An 18,471-nucleotide genomic window follows, 5' to 3' on the forward strand; every position below is an offset into this window, starting at 1 on the left:
AATGTGGGATAAAGCACCTTTTTTGTCCTTTAGTCACTTAAGTGAACATAGTACCTTTTTAAATAAAGTGACAAGTTAAATGAACTTTAAAAGTCACTTGGTCAGTAAACCATATAATCATCAGGCATCAAAATAACCGACCAAATGAACTCGGATAAGCATATGCAATAGCTCGTTGGAAAGCTCTCGACGAGATGCTTCCAAACCAACACTGAGATACCAAGAATTTTGAGTTCTGTTTACTTACTAAAAATAGTAAACATCCGGACAACCTACCAAAACTACTTTGATGGGTCTGAAGCTAGAAATGTCTAGGCCAAATCTCGAACTAAACCCCGTAAAGAACTTTTTCGCCCCCGAAACCTAGCCGAAGTGAGCCAGCAACACAGATTTACAATGTCCCAGAAAAAGGGTACATTACAAGCACTTAACTCTTTATTCATCAAATAACTGATTACATGCAATGTGCCAAGTTGCAATGCCTTCTTAGTTATAGCCAAATACAAAGAAATTACAGTAATAGTTATGCAATATCTCGCAAGATCTAAATACCCCAACCCTAGCTAGCCCAGATCTATAACAACATAACAATTTGGTAGAAACTTCAAGCAAGACCTAAACTTGTGCTAGCAAGCCACCAAATAATCTCCTTGTTCCTAAGCCCATACTCAGTTACTAGCTCTGCCCTCAGTTCGCAACTCCAAATTCCTTCCTAGATCTCTACTACGCAATTGCCTTCCTACAACTCTACCCAAACCCTCCTTATATACTTGCATGGCCACAAGTTGACATGTTACAATAGAATTATCTAGAACCCAAATAAATATAATATGCCTTAGTCGGCTTACAAAATTTATTAAATGCACATAGTAGAAAGAACCAAGAGCCCAAATAGGTTCTCACACATCCCACGATCAATCCACGTCATGATCACATGCTACACATACTAAATGCACCAAGTCGACTGATCAAATCTCCTAAGAACATCCAATCAGTGAGCCAAACCACCGAGCAAGCCAAATATCATCGAGCATACCTAGCAAGCACGTCCACCAAGCTCCCACAAGCATCACTGAGTACAAGTTACATTGAGCAGAATATCAACCGAACACCACAAGAATCACCGAGCTCCTTCAGTCATCGAGTTCCTTGCGCAAAACTATACCCAAGAACTACCTCAATAGTGACCAAGCATCACCTCCTTTCAACCGAGTCCACCAAATCCAAGGTCAAAACCACTCCAACATATAGGATTACCAACTACCTCAGGATGCTCTTGAATCAAACACCCCAAGTGCGCAAAGATGTCCTTAGTGGCTAGAAGAACATCTTCTAGGATTCAACACATAAATCCCTAACTGGTTCTTTACATACATATCTTCCAAGTTATCAACTTGTACACTCTTTCCTATGTTCCACTTTTGCAAATCCTTTCCTCGATGTACCATATGTATGTTTCCCGCAGTGATCTCTAACCCCTAGAGAATCTTTCAACTCAACTCACCTACCAAAACATAGGTTCCTCCTACCGAGTTCTATATTTTGTAAAGGAATCGGAGAAAACTTCCCACCACCCTTCTCAATAGTAAATACATTCTTGATGCAGTCATGCATTACCCTACAATTATACTGCCAAGGTCTACCAAGTAATATGTGACAAGTACTCCTATCCACAATATCACACAATACCTATTCCATATACTGGCTAATCTGAAAATCAACAAGACATTGCTCCCTCACTTCCAAAGTATGTTCATCTTGCAACCAATTGAATCTATAAGGACAAAGATGTCTCACCCTCTTCAAACCAAGTTTCTGAACCATCTCCTCAGCAACTAGGTTATCGGTACTACTACTATCCACAATCACATTCCAACATTTACCTCCAGACATGCATCAAGTCTTGAACAAATTCCTCATCTAATAGTGTTAAAACACGTTTTTACCAAACAATACTTACTGAGCCAACAACTTATCTTCCACCTCAAGCTCATTCACCGAATCCTTACTTTCATTCACCACAGCAGCTCCTTTATAACCAGCCTTCCTATCAGCATTGGGACATTCAAAATATCTATGTCCTTCACCACATCTGAAGCAAGTACCTTTAAATCCACCTCTATCTTTTCTTCTCTGTTGCTCAATAGGTTTCAGTTCATCCTCAGCAACTGACTTATCCTTCATTAACTGATCTTGTTTCCCCTTCCCTCGAGAGTTACGTTGATGTCTTCTATTCAACTTATCTTCTACCTTCAGAGCATATTGATAAGCATCCTCAACTGAATCAATCTTCAACATGTCAATCTTATCCTAAATATTAAATCTCAAACCATTAATATATCTAGCCATCTTTTCCTTCGAAAGTTCTCTATGTCCAGACCGAATTGTTGGCTTGTAATAATCCTCGGTATAATCCTTCACAATCATATTCTTTTATTTCAGATTCTGGAACCTCTTAAACAACTCAAGTTCATAATCACCAGGAATGAACTTAACCTTCAATTTTGTTACCATCAATCTCCACCTAGTGATCTTCATTTCACCTTCTTCTCTATCTCTCTACAATTCTCTCTACCTGAAAGTAGCATGTCCATTCAGTTTAGTCTGTGCCAATCTCACTTTGAGAGAATCACCAATATCCTCTAGCTCAAAGTAGTCTTCCATTTCACCGATCCAATCAATCAGGCCCTCAAGATTCAAAGTACCTGAGAAATTAGAAACATCCATCTTATGCTTTAGTTTCAACTAAGCTCCAGATCTATCCAACCGACTAGTTCTATCTTCCACAAATCTCTTCGTCTGATCGGTCCTATAGTCTCTACTAGATCCAGCAACCTCAAAGTCTCTAGCAGCTTCCTCATAACCATCCTCTATACCCACTTTCCTCAGTACACCAGCTATAGCTCTCATGATCTCAGCGACCATATCATTCTTCATTAATTCCATCTCAGATTTGAAATCTAATCTAACCTTCTCTAAAATTTTAGTCTCTACAACATCAGAGATATTTGCAATTTCCCTAAGGTCCAATCTTCTTGGAGGAGTCTTCCAAGATCTTCGGAAACCCTCTACAAAAAATCCTCCCCGAGAATCTTGTGACAAACCCAAGTTGTTTGCAAGTCAAATTGCAACTTGCCACCTCGCACGAACAACAAGGGTGGGTTTCACATATCCAGGAACACAGATCTGCAATAAGAATCACGCTAAATCTCTACTACTCACGTTCTAACAATCACCAACCAAATCAAACCTTCACTCTGATACCACCTAACGTAGTGCAAGGCCGAGTGAACCTCCATTTCAAGTGACCAAAGCCCCAACAAACAACCACACAGCAAAAAACACAACACAAGATACAAGATCTGGTAGAGAACCCAACTCTTTATTCATCAAATAACTGATTCCATGCAATATGCTGACTTGTAAAGCCTTCCTGGTTATGGCCAAATACAAAGCAATTACAGTAATAGTTTTGCAATATCTCGCAAGATCCAAATACCCCAACCCTAGCTAGCTCGAATCTGTAACACTAACAATACACAATCTAGTAAAAACTTCAAGCAAGATCTAAACTTGTGCTCGCAAGCCACTAAGTAATCTCCTTGTTTCCTAAGCCCACACTTAGCTACTAGCTCTTCTCTCAATTAGAAACTCAAGATTCCTTCTTGAATCTTTGTTACTCAACTACCTTCCTACAACTCTACCCAAACCCTCATATACTTGCATTGCCACAAGTCAGCTTGTTGCAAATAGAAATATCTAGAACCCAAACAAACATAATATGCCTTAGTTGGCTTACAAAATTCATTAAATGCACATAGGAGAAAGAAACAAGACCCTAAATAGGTCCTCACACATCCCACGATCAATCTACGTCACGATCACATACTACACATATTAAATGCACCAAGTCAGCTGATCGAATCTCCCAAGAGCATCCCGTCAGTGAGCCAAACTACCAAGCATCAACAGCGTCCATCGAGCAAGCCAAGTATTATCCAGCATACCTAGCAAGAAGGTCCACCGAGCTCCCACAAGCATCACCGAGTACAAGTTCCATCGAGTAGAATAACAATCGAGCACCACATGCATCACTAGGCTCCTTCAGTCACTGAGTTCCTCGGGCAAAACTACACCCAGGAACTACCCCAATAGTGACCGAACATCACCTCCTTTCAACTGAGTCCACCAACTCAAAGGTCAAAACCACTCCAGCATACAAGAGTGCCAACTACCCCAAGATACTCTTGCATCAGAACCACAGGCTATGCTTTCTGTAATGGGCTACCTCAGCAAGATATTATGCTTAATGTTTTGTACTTTATTACAATCTTTGAATCCTACTTGAATCAAGTATCTTTAGCTTTATGAATTGAAACCCTATTTGAATTTGATGGTAAATTTGAATCACTTGGTGGATTTGGTAATTCTTTGATACATCATTTGTTTGATAGTTTGCCAATTTTTTTATTCAAGGTCTATTTTTTTATTGCCCTTATTTTAGAAAAAGGGGCTTAGAAGTAACTCCACAACATTACAAATTTCCGAAGTTTTTTAAAGGTCAACTTTCATTACCAACAATATTGAGTCAAGTTGGATATATGTTGACCCTATAACATGTAGAAACAAGCATATTATCTTCATTTGAAAGATTAATGGGTTAATCACTTTTGGCACATGTAGAAATTACAACATAATTTTTAGTTATTCATCTACTTAACTAATATATTTATTCACTCCCATGTAACGCTAAGATATATGAATGAGCAATTGTATTTATATGGGATGTTTCTCAGGCTGTAGAATCTTTTGATACTTTCCACTGCTTCCTAAAAGATGCACTAATGCATAAACATCCGTCCAGTTCATACATTCAAAGACTAATTGGTGTAGATGCTGGGATTATTAAGTGCCTATCAAGGCTTGTTTGAGTTTATCTAGGGATATTGAAAATAGGGCTAACAGTGCATGAAGTTGGCTCAAATACAAAGGAAGCAAATGAATTTCAGTGCAGATGTTGTGATATGGTTGTCTCTAGTAGAATCCAACAACATAAAACAGAAGAAAACATGCTACTACAGTTTTCATGTTTATGTTACTTGGCTTTATAAAGATAATGGTGTGAAATAAAACACAACAAATCTTACCAATCCAGGAGTAAAAGGAGCTGTGAAGTAAGAAGCAATATTTTTCATGCGGCCTCGCATGTATGGATCACATGACAAATACAAATTCTTTACAAGAATGTCTTGTGATCCATCTTTCAACTGCAATGGAAGCTTGGTACATTTTATCAACATATCAGACTCCTTTGGCATTCCAGTTACATAATCCTTCAAGATCACTTGCTTATTACTCATTTCAACACCTGCCATTTTAGTATAGATGCCCTGCAATAAAGTGATCAAGATCAATAAAAATGTTAGAAGTAAAACTCTTATGCCTCTGATGGCATCAACAATATAAACAGATGTCCTTGAGTCTTTTAAATAAACCATTATGTGAGTTTAAAAATCATGCTCCAATATCCTTATAAGAAATATATAAACACAAAAATACAAGAGTATGGTATTATTTTGGAGATGCTATGTTATGCAAAGCAATTGTCCACATGAGAAATAATATGTTATGACTCAATGAAGATCTACTCTAACCGCTCAGGCTGTCAACTGTGTCCTCATGGTTATAAATGAAAGTCATATAGAAATTTCAAGAGAGACGTAGTACTCTCAATCAGCATTTAAGTCATGAAAATTTAAATTCAAACAGTACGACACCACTCTTTCATCATCATATCATAACCATGCTTGCTAAATTAACATTCTCTCTGTGTGTGTGCATTTGTATGCTTATTTATTTAGTCTACCATCCTAGCATTTCAGGTAATTAAACTCTCTGACAAAGGGAGTCTTCTCTCTAGAAGTTTGGTATTTTTCTCGGCTTTTGTGTAAGATTGACTCTCTGCTCAGAGGATAGGATTCATCATGATTTTAAAATTAATTTGTTGATTGTGTTTTGAGTGTACGATACTCAGCAATCTGTTTCTGAGTGTAGACATGACTTGCAGTCTAAGATGCCGATCCTAGTTCTGATTCAGATTCAGATTTGGAATCAGGTTCCTGGATTTGGCAAAAAAAATTGGGCAATTCTGGTTCATACATACATACAGACACACACACACACATATGCATATATGTCTGTCTGTATGCATGTATGTGTGTAACATGTTCAATGTTCATTCATAATTGGTTTATAACTTCAAACTTATAAGTATTTATAAGAAGTTAGAAGCGTGATCCCCACAAATCCATAATTGCCAATACAACTATAAATAAAATACCTCATATATCTTTTCTTCTTTGCAAAAGTCATTACAACTATAAATGCTGTTACACATTGAAAATTTAAATTAGAAGCCGAATTTCATATTTAATATCCAAAGTCGCCTTCATTATCTGCATAGGAATCAAGGTTCACTTTCAAAAAAAAAGCTACAGCTGTAGAACAAAGCAAATATAGTGAAAGATGGTTGAAAGATGAATGAATGATCATCAAATGACCAAATGCATGCTTTACGGTTGAAATTAAGGTTTTAGATGCTATTTAGAATTTTAAAAATAGAAAAATGGCATGTGGGGCCCTTTTTGGGCACCCACAAACTTGGACGCCCATAGATTCCTTTGGATTCTGCCCAGATTGTTGTTTTGTTTAGGAGGATTACTGCAGATTGTAGTAGTACTGCCTCTTCGGTATGTGTGTTTCAAATGCATCAATCTCCTCTTATATATTACAAATGACACATGGAGAGACATGTCTCCCCATGAGACATGTCTATCCATTATAATCATAAATTAACAAATATATATATATCACACTTATATATGTAATATTTATGTGTATGTATATTTATACTAGTCTCATAGGTTTAACCAACTAAAGCTACCAAACATTAACACTCCCTCTTAGCTAGGGAGGATAAACATACAACCATATATTACCTCAATGTAATATATAGATATTGGGAGTAATGGCCTCTTGAATGTCAACTCATTTGACATTCACCACGTACTCTTTGAGCAATGGCCTCCTGAATGTCGAGTAGCAAGATATTCGCCAAGTACTATGAGTAATGGCCTCAAGAATGTCAACTCATTTGATATTCACCAAGTACTCCATGTAATGGCCTCCTGAACATCGATTTGCATAACATTCACCATGTACTCAAAATGTTCATAAGGTATGTGTACATGCATTCTCATAATGCTTACCATATGAACATCCACATGCAAGGTAAAATCTATCATGACTTGCATAGACATCGTAAGATATCCATCATAACAGATTAAGTTATTGAAAGATCGTCACCTTTCAATAACTTCAGCAAATACAAGTGATGATCATTTGGAAATCGTCACTTCCTCATGATATACACAAGTAGGCCCATATAGTTTAGATGGATATTTAGGAATCAGAATCCTCTTGATTGCTACACTTTACTGATTACTAGAGAATCCATCTTCAACATGGTCTACTTCCTCTTAATCAATAGCTCCAAGATCACCAAAGGTTAAGTGGATCATATCCTCTATCTGCTCCCTCTCTTTCAAGGTCGTCTCTAATGAAATGTCACTCCCTCTTTTTTCCTGCACGAACATTCTTGAAGGAAAAGATCAAGGCAAGTAGTTCTTATAGTAATAAAATAAGAAAAGAGATCTACTATAGAGTACATGAAAAATTTACTCAAAAGTGAATTTATCTTATGTAGTCAAAAGATAATCTCCTTCACATGATTTCTTTATTCATTACTAATTTTATTTTATTCAATAAAAATATTACTCAATTATATAATATAAGAAAACTTTGAATATATGTTACCTTGATATAATTAAGTCATGTGGTGGGGTACAATATCACTTCACCTCAAATGCTTTTATTACTTATTATGAATGCAAAATATTTGGACCCTTGCTTGTCTTTGTTTTAAATCTTTAGCTTTGGGCCCACCAGTTACATAGCACTATTCCCTTTTTAAAAATTTAAAAATAAATGAATCGATCATGACTAGGCTTGGGCCCCACAAACAATACCAAGGAGCATATGGAATCATCTACTGCACATGTAATTGAGGAAATGTCGAGGATCTCTATGAAATATGTTTTGTTCTTATCGCTCCCAGTAACTCTGGGTCAAGTTAAAGGGCCTACCAAGTGGTAGTGTATCTTTTTGTTGGTACTCATGAATGGGGAGACCATAAATATCGTTATGTTGTTGTTGTGAAAGATTGTTACATAATCAGAGTTTTCCCTATTTTTTGTTTCACCACAAATATCGTTACCTTGTTTGCCTCAATAGTCGCTCAACCAAGTAAGGATACAGGAATGAACGAGCTTAACCAAAAAAAATTATTTTGATGTGTTTGGTGCATTCTTTCAATCGCTTATGATTAAATGTTGGCAAAACAAGATCCTCAACATCGAATATGGCGGGAGAATCAATTCCACAAACCTAGAGACGAATATGACCTAGATTGTAAATGTTGGTCAAACAATAAATGTTTATGTACCAAATACACCTTTTCACATGTAATCCATGCATATTTTCCCAAAATATCTAAATAAGTCTTGTTATTGATTGCCTACAAATTTGAATGTCAACTATCTTTTAAGGCTTCTTATTCAAAAGGTTCAAACAAACTCTGCACGAGATATGGTGTGGACAAGACCAACTCAGCCGTTGGATGGACAGAGACAACGTCCACGTAATCATATTCACAGGGTATCGAGATGAACGTAATGAAATGATGTCTGTCCTAAATCGTCTTTGTAATCCACCAAGCTAGTGCCTCCTCCCACTTTCAATCTTCCTCCTAGGCTTTTGTTCTGATACCATGTTGTTTTGTTTAGGAGGATTGCTGCAGATTGTAGTAGCACTGCCTCTTCGGTATGTGTGTTTCAAATGCATCAATCTCCTCTTACATATTACAAATGACACATGGAGAGACATGTTTCCTCATGAGACATGTCTATCCATTATAATTATAAATTAACAAATATATAGAATATCTCATATATTAAATATATATACATATATATATCACACTTTTATATATATATGTATGTATGTATGTATGTATGTATGTACTAGTCTCATAGGTTTAACCAACTGAAGCTACCAAACATTAACAGATTCAAGATTCTTTGTGGGTTTGAAATACCCTTAGGGAGTCCGGATGCCTGGTTGGAATCCTGCCGAAATCCAAGTGGAATCCAGGAGGAATCAGTACCAGATTCAGGATCCTGGCCTATATGCAGGGATCCAGTAACTTTGCTTGCAGTATATGGGACTCCCCATACTTCTAGTATGGTCGCACCTAATTATGCATTTAATATAAGGTGTACACAGCCTACACCCTGCAAGATTTGAACTTTTAACCCACACATGTTTCTAAAAGTGCACTTCTTACTATATGGACAGTGTGAGGGATTTAAGGTACTGTATCCTAAATCTCAATATATAGATCTCATTCAATCTTTTAAGCTAAACATTACAATTTCAATGCAGAATTCAGATTGCTTTTTATCTGCTGACCCTCTTCTGCAAGTAACATTCACAATTCACTCCATCTTCAAGCTTTGGATATTCAAACCTCTAGTTCGAGGATAAGAGGTCACCTGGATCTTCTTTCTTTCTATATACAACAGATAAACCCATCTCATTTTTGCCTGAAGAGTTTTTCTTTTACTTGTCCCTTCTGTATAGTAACAGACCAACCAACATACTTACTTTGCTAAATAGTTTCAGGAAACATCCATCACAACCTTTCCCAGATCATCCTATTTCCAAAAAAATGATAACTTAAGAAAATCAATGCATCTCTTAGACTGGATCTTAAAATCCCAGTCATTTGCAAGTTTAATATTATTACTGTTTCAAGGCTTTCACAATACCAACCTAATAGTTCTCAAACTCAGATTCCTCAGGTCCCCCACAAGGCCACACCTAATGTGAGAATGTCACTCCATTTCCCAGAAACTGCAGCAGATATGTTAATACCAATTTGATCCCTTCATGTAGATATTAACTCATAATATGAATCATTTTCTTGAAATCTTTATTGATAAGCATGAGAGAGTGGTATATCCTCTTGGGTAGCACCTCAACGTAGGCCAGGACAGCTCATTTAAGATTAATATTCTAGAGGAACAGGAAAAACACAGCTAAGATAAAAAATATGAATTCATTATTCTCCTTTATAAAACACAGTCCTCCTTTCAGTTATTCAGGCACATCAACGGATACAGTATATGGAAAAGAGTTTCATCAGACAAGAATTGTTTAACACGTCATCTTAAAGTCTCAGTTGAAGAAGCTGATTGCCATAAGCTCATCTCGTAGTGACCAGTCATTTTCTTTTTCCATCAAGTTATCAACAATTAAGCTTTATCAGTGCGACGTAGGCAGAAAAAGGACTATGCTTCTCAAAGTTTTAAATCGTTAAAAGTTCACTCTAATGCTGTCATATTTTGAGACATGCATTTCCCTTCTAATTAATGGAATGATGCTGTTGTTTTAAGAGACAAGGTTTTTGGATTGAGATTCAACATTCTCCTTGTCATAATACTATGTGACTAATGCATCGTTCAGCTCTTGTCCCACAAACCAAGCTTGCTGTTTTATACTATTTAAACCAAGTAATATAAAAATGATTTTTCCAATTAAAAAGGAGATTGCTGTAGGTCAACCATCTTGGTATTTTATTGCTGAAGACACAAGTTTCCATCACTATTCTAGCCCACTACTGTATAGTACTTTGGCAGGTACGGAATGCATATTTTTCCCCACATATAATCCACTTTAAGGATATTAACTTCTCGCCAAGATCTGCAGTGATCTCTTTGGGAAAATACTATACTTCTCAATGGGTCTATAGTTATGTAGATATTGTTCTTGTAACAACCAGTTTTCCCGGGTCTTAATTAACAACTAACATACTGGAAGAAATATAGATATTACTTCATTTTCATAGGAAGACGGTTAAATCAATTTCGTTCATATGAAAGAGATTGACAGTTAAAATCAGTTAATCAAAATTTCTTAACTAAGAACTTAAAACACCATCAATAAATTACTATAGAAATTAAAATCCACATACCATGGAATTCAAAATCAGAAATCATTGTAGGGATGCTTCTGCAACCACCCAGGCTAGTCCACAAATACCACTATAAAAATATCAAATAACAACTACCATCCAATACCACTATATCAAAATCAAATGACGATTATCCTTAAATACCACTAAATAAAATTAGGGCATCACATACCACAGTATCAATTAGGGCTTCAGATACTACTAAATCAATTAGGGCTTCAGATTCCACTGAATCAATTAGGGTTTGAGATATCACTGTATCATTTGGGGCTCTAGATGTCACTATATCATTCATTTCCTTCCGATTGCTTAACTGTGGCAATAACTCAAGATTTGAAGCTATGCTCATATTCGATATTCATATAAATGAAAAACAATCAATAAATCTATCTCTCACATCTAGGTGTAAAATAACTGCAATGATAATATAACTCAATTAATCTTATCTTCTTGCATATACATCATAAAAGTGATAATACCTGTTTCCGACAAACTATTGAATGTATAGCTTATCTTTGTCTATTGTACGTCTGACAACTTGGGGAGAGGTGAAACATTGTTAAGGGCTTAACCACCCAACCTCGGACCCTAACTTATTCCCCTCACAATCTCTAACGAGAAAGGCCCTCTCTACCCAGAATTGGACTTGGAACATCTGTCATCTACTGAGCATCCTGGTATTTGAACATACCACTTAACTTGACAGCAGGAGGATACAATTAACAAGATCATGCATGAGCTATTAAATGATTCCTAAAAATGATAAACATTGTTATGTCCTATATGATTATGTTTCATGTTATTTCAGATTCCTTTCTCTCACCTTATCACCCATTTCCTAGGCTACACAGCCGAGTGAGTCCCAGGTGTTCGAAATTCTCAAAACAACTGGTTCTTTTGTTTGATTCCCAACTGTTTCATAATTAACATATCTTCCAACTTATCACAGTCTGTGATTACATGATTATGTTATTTAAAGATTTCAGATTTGATTGTTTAATTCTAATATCCAATGGCATAATGATTTATGGATCCATACTATGGTTACTTGGTTATCACTTACCATGATCTAATCTATTTTAAAGAGAATTAATTCTGTAATATCAACTAGATATCAAACAAGATATTATCATGATAAGTATTGTAGCATACTGCTATATAAATTGGAAATGCCGTAGCAAATTGGTAGAAGTTACATTGCAATGTTTGGTTTTGGGTTAATCACATAACCTAATATGTTCTGTAAGACGAATGGTGTTTATTGATAGTTCAACAACCTGCCTTAACACTAGTTCCCAATATAAATGTTGGTCTTGATTTGTGGTTGGTATCATGGAAAAGACAGGTGCTTGAAACATATAAAAGTCAGGTGTCTGGATCTTGCTAAACGATTTTGCATCTGCACTTCTTTTAAAGAAAGAGACTTGCATAAATATTTATCAATCGACTTTTGAAATTATTGGCAAATGGTTATGAATCCATGCTATAACACATCAATATGCTTATTGCTAAGCAACTCTTCTAAAGTATGAGTGATGGTAAATCATAGCTATAGTTATGGAAATCGCTTGTAAAAACAAATATCATGGAAATAACATGAACTGGAATGGTTTTACACATGACCAGTTATAAATTTGGGTCTATCCTGGAGTAATTGCAATTCGACTTGGTAAACAGCTCTCCTTCCATTGTTGTAGACGTATCCAAAATGCAGAGATACCTAATGTTCAATGATGATCAAATCACATATGGTAGAATTCTAAGGTGCTGCCAATGAATGGAAAGTGCAGAAATAACAGTGAATTTCGACACATGAGATATTTGGAAGTTGGGTGTTATGGAGGACGGAGAGAAGATTGGAAACGTAGCAGAAGAAATTTGGAAATGTGGAAAACATATGGAATACGCCCCTGTCTGACTCCTCTCACGGCTAAATTAAAAGGAAGGGCGTGCCTTCTTGGCTTTCGCCGGTTATATAACATATGTCAGTTCGAATACCAAGAATTAATACGATTTAACATGCCAAGTGCTAATCGGTTAAAAGCAAGAATATTAAAATGGAAGAATAGAGTTGGAAGATTATAATTCAAATATTATTATAATTCGAATGGTATTATAATCTTATATTTATATATGTACATGTAAATATTAATGGGGTGACATCACTTTATTAAATTATTATAATATAATGGTGTCATTTCATTTTTATATCTATATGTACGTATATAGATATATCTATTATAATAATAAAGTGAAAGATCATAATAAATCCTTTGAGGTACATTTTATATTTTAACTCAATTATTTATGTTTCTCAAATTATTTATTTAAATAGCTCATGCGGGTCCCACAGATGTATCTTGTTTCAAGTCGCTAGGTCTTTAACCCATCTGCCCAGTGATGGCGATGCTCCTGTGCCTAATTCTTTTCTGACAATGATTCCACCCTTTCGACGTGCTTCCATTTCGCAAGATTAAACTGCCAGCTGACTTCATGTGAACCTCAACGGCTATATTTTAAATTAGGTCAAAAATCGGGATGTAACAGTTCTTATGTAGCCATTCATGACCAAAATAATAAAATGGAAGGACTCTTCTAATAATTTCTTCCGATGCATAAAAGAAAAACTTTCCTCATAAGTCATGCCTTACTGAGGGCAGTGAGTCTTCCAACGGAAGAAGAGACCTTGAGGCTTCAGAAAGAACGATTTTTAAATTAAAATGTTACTGACGCAGATCAATTATTATTCCATGTTGAGCATGATATCATGATTGGGCCAGGACAGTGCCTCATCCCACTAAAGTACCAAACAATTTCTGTAGAATTTAGGAACCAATTAATTCATACAATGATGGCCTGCATTGAATATGAAACCACACATGCATAGTAAGGCCTGCACAGGGCTCCAGTTATGAACTGATGAGATGGAAGTGGGATACCAAGAAAGGAATAAAATAATTATTATTTCTATCCTAGAGCACATCAGAAGTAGTAGATCATCGAGATACCAGATTTGTTAAACTGTCTTTTTTAAATATTTATTCATAATGACTTGACTTTCAAGATAGCAACGAAGTAGAAGACATTTGTAGCCTCTTGTTTATAGGGGTTCGTTTCTTCTTATTTTGTAAAAAATTCAGTCTACTGTTGCAAATCTTGTTTTTATACATTTGCAAATCTGAAAGACGGCATTTACAGATGGAGTTTTGAAGTTTTGTTCATAGTGTTGTATATCTGGAAAAGTTTATGACCACAGCTGCATAGATTCTTTAGTTCTGTTTCTGTGAGAAAATAACCCCTGGAAATAAAGATTCACCCGTTCAAAGATCAATGATCTATCTTCGCCAGTATGCATTTTCCTGGGACATGTCACCTTTTGAACCTAGATTGGGTTTTGAACCTAGGTTATTGTTGTAGAAAATGCTCCACCTTAATTTAAAGGTTAAAATAGAACACGACTCCACACCTCACTTTCGTAGAATTTATCAGTATTTATAAGTCATTCTAATACAGTAATAGTTTTGTGGTATATTATTATGGCAGGTCCAGAACACATAGCATATGCATGTGCATGGAATGAAGCATGTACATGCGTACGGACTGAAACACATGCTAAGGATGATAATCAATCTTGGAAGCTCAATTCTAGGGCAACTGCAAATGAACTTTTGAGGATTGTCAAGGCATGAACATGATGACATGAATAATAATTGCAATATTACTAAAGCCTTATCTAGTCAAATAACACAATTTTGTTCCTGTTTGAGCTGTCAATTAGGTAGAGAAGATCTTCTTGCTAGGCATTCAAAGGTCAAAAAATTGGTATTTTACCCTTCGCAAAATTGAGATGATCTCTCCTGCAATAAGGTGTAATCTTTATATCACCTGCCTAAAGTGACTCATCTATATGCCCTGTTAAAAAGAATCTCCCCAATTGAGGTTTGAAGTTTGGCATCCTATGACATATGTTAGCCTCTAATCCCTGAGCCTCACCAGTTAACATTCAAGTAAGTCTGAACATTGAAGGGATTGCTTGACCATACTTATTGTATTATTTCATTTGTAATTTAAAAAACTATAATCATTGCTTCTAAAAGTTTCCTGCATGAAAAATTCATATTTTGTATTCCTAAGAACCCGTTTTACATGTCATTCATATTCTAAATCATCGAGAAATTCACGACAACATTCTAAGGTTTGAGCTGTCAATTAGGTAGAGAAGATCTTCTTGCTAAGCATTCAAAGGTCATACAATTGGTATTTTACCCTTTGCAAAACTGAGATGATCTCTCCTGCAATTAGGTGTAATCCTTATATCACCTACCTAGAGTGACTCATCTATATGCCCTGTTAAAAGAATCTCACATCCTATGACATATGTTAGCCTCTAATCCCTAAGCCTCACCAGTTAACATTCAAAGTTCTGAAAATTGAAGGGATTGCTTGACCATACTTATTGCATTATTTCATTTGTAATTTAAAAAAACTATAATCACTGCTTATAATAACACAACTTTTGTTTCTGTTTGAGCTGTCAATTAGGTAGAGAAGATCTTCTTTCTAAGCATTCAAAGGTCATACAATTGGTATTTTACCCTTCGCAAAACTGAGATGATCTCTTCTGCAATTAGGTGTGATCCTTATATCACCTGCCTAAAGTGACTCGTCTATATGCCTTGTTAAAAAGAATCTCCAAAATTGAGGTTTCAACTTTGGCATCCTATGACATACGTTAGCCTCTAATCCCTAAGCCTCGCTAGTTAACATTCAAAGTAAGTCTGAACATTGAAGCAATTGCTTGACCATACTCATTGCATTATTTCATTTGTAATTAAAAAAAACTATAATCATTGTTTCTAAAAGTTTCCTGCTTGAAAAAATCATATTTTGTATTCCTAAGAACCCGTTTTACATGTCATTCTTATTCTAAATCATCGAAAAATTCAGGACTACGTTCTAAGGCTTGATTTACTCACGTCTCCAATCTGCTGTTGATCACATGAATATATGAGCAGAATCATTTCCATTTACATTCTATAAATCAAAATCAATGGGTCTTTGCTCTGCTGGTGAAGTTGAAAGGTTCTTAAAGAGCTCACCGGAGATTGACTCTTTGGTCAGTCCAAGGCTTTGACGTCATAAGGGATGAAGCTAGTATTGGAGTGAATTTGGTGGAATAGATACTCAGGAAGGCTGTGAGATCATAAGGGATGAAGCCGGTACTGTGTTTGAGGTGAATTTGGTAAAATGGATACTCCTCAATCTTTGACTCTTAGCCAAAGAGGTTCAGTCTAAGGCTTGTGCTCCTGTATCGAATAGCTAAAACAACTTCGTGGATAACAAATGTTCCATCAAAAATAAAAAATAAAAATAAAGTATCGTTACCAAATGCATTATAAGACAAAATGGTTAAATTTGACACAAATTTTAAGTTAAGAGTTAACAGTAATTAAACCTCACTAGCAGTTGGCTACTTTGGCTTTCAATGCAGCTTTTAGTCGGTGGAAATCAGTGCAATTATATCACTTAAATTTATCAGTAAGCAAAGTTAGACATGAATATGATCATTATGTTAGATACAAATAGTCAGAGGCACCCTGCTAAAGCAACAAAGACACTATTCTGCTTCACTTCATATTTATTGAAATTTAAGTCTGTACCATTAACTGTTGGAAGAGCAAACCACAGTCTGAGCAACTAAGGATCCGATAGCTCGGTGGTAGAACATCGTAATAGGGATGTCTTAGGTTTTATACAGAATATAACAAACATTATATCAATCTCAAGCAGAAGCAATTTTAAAGCGAAAGTATTAAGGAACTACACAACGAGTCCTATTTCTAGTAGCTGAAAACCATGAAAATTATATCATAGTAGTTTACAGCCAACAAATTAATATATTCGACCATTCTTTAATTACATCTTTGACCAAAGTCCATCCACTTATGTGAACAAGGACGAAAGTAAATCGCTTAGTTCAATTACAATTATATAATAACAATTTACATGCATTAAATTATACGTGAGTTTGATGATTCTTTGGTTACAGCTTAGTAAGAAGGCCACCCGTTCATGGGAACAAGGGCATTTTTTCTCCCCTTCACTTATGCACATCAATCTTTAGTTTTGTACTCATAACCTATTGGAAGAACAATCCACCATCCTAACTGCAAAGGGACTGATTGTTGAGCAGTCAAGCACCAGAACAGAGAGGTCCTGGGTTCGATTTCTGGCAAGTCAATGAAAATACTATAAATTATCTTCATCTCGACCAGGGAGCCATTTTATACAGATTGCTAAAGGAAATGTATAAATGACTCAGATCGTGCTTCCCAATTCACGTTGCCATCCTGAGCTAATTGAACCAAATCCAGATGTGGCTTGGGAATATCTTAATGTAATTAAGCCAAACATAAAATCTCATCCTCAAAGATGAGTCTGAAGGCGTACTAAAACTATGATGCAATATAATGATGGAGGGCGAGTGCCATAATGTATCAGACAAAGTACAAATTACACTCATTTCAATCCCAAATATGAAAGTAAATGAAAATTATGACATACCTCAAATGTAACAAGAGCAGCTAATAGTGTTGTAGACAAGATTGACACCCTTCGAAAGAGAGATGAGATAGTATGCAATTGCAGGCTTCGATGATTTGTAAGCCAAAATTGGTGTGAAAATTGGGCAATTTAAATAATGGACAGCCTAATATTGGGTGGCCGGAAGAATTGCTTTGATTTCTCAGCCATGGTGTGAACGCGTGAAGAATTTTGATGGTTTGAAATTTCAAGACTTGTCGTATGGCCGACTGAATGTCCGGAAGAATTGCTTTGATTTCTCAGCCATGGTGTGAACGCGTGAAGAATTTTGATGGTTTGAAATTTCAAGACTTGTCGTATGGCCCACTGAATGTGTGGCCTCGGTTGAATGTTGTGAAACCGTTATAATCATGATTAATTTGCCGAAACTTCTCTAGATATTTTTTTGTTTTTTTTATGAATAGACCTTTCCAATGATTTGTGGATATAAAATGGGTTGAAGATTATATTTTATTTAAATTAAAATGATTTTTCAATTTTTATTATTAGAATATTTTTAAGTATCATATAACTATTAAACTTGAAAGTAATGGAGATTGAATATAGTTGTTTTTTTTCCAATGTTTATTTTTATTTTTAAGCCCTGCTTCATTAAAATAGGAGAAGACTTTATACTTATTTTCTTTTTTATGATTCTATTTTTTCATTTTTTCTTCATTTAAAGTATGATATAATAGAATTTAATGAGGCTAAAATTGGAGCGTTTTAGTTGTTTA

General features: G+C 35.6%; 1 protein-coding gene across 1 annotated transcript in view; it reads right to left on the bottom strand.

Annotated features, from left to right (window-relative positions):
• Positions 1-17,996, bottom strand: part of LOC149553781 (2-alkenal reductase (NADP(+)-dependent)-like) — a 75,701-nt gene extending 57,705 nt beyond the window's left edge. The window contains exons 1-2 of the mRNA XM_089789136.1: positions 17,717-17,996; positions 5,148-5,390 (exon numbers count right to left, since the gene is read on the bottom strand). Coding sequence (XP_089645262.1) covers positions 5,148-5,375 — 228 coding nt within the window. The 5' untranslated portion in view covers positions 5,376-5,390; positions 17,717-17,996. The remainder of the gene's footprint in view (positions 1-5,147; positions 5,391-17,716) is intronic.
• Between the last annotated feature and the right edge of the window lie 475 nt (positions 17,997-18,471).

Source organism: Cupressus sempervirens, chromosome 6, assembly GCF_028749045.1.
Source record: "Cupressus sempervirens isolate cs-2001-9-10 chromosome 6, ASM2874904v1, whole genome shotgun sequence".
Classification (NCBI taxonomy): domain Eukaryota; kingdom Viridiplantae; phylum Streptophyta; class Pinopsida; order Cupressales; family Cupressaceae; genus Cupressus; species Cupressus sempervirens.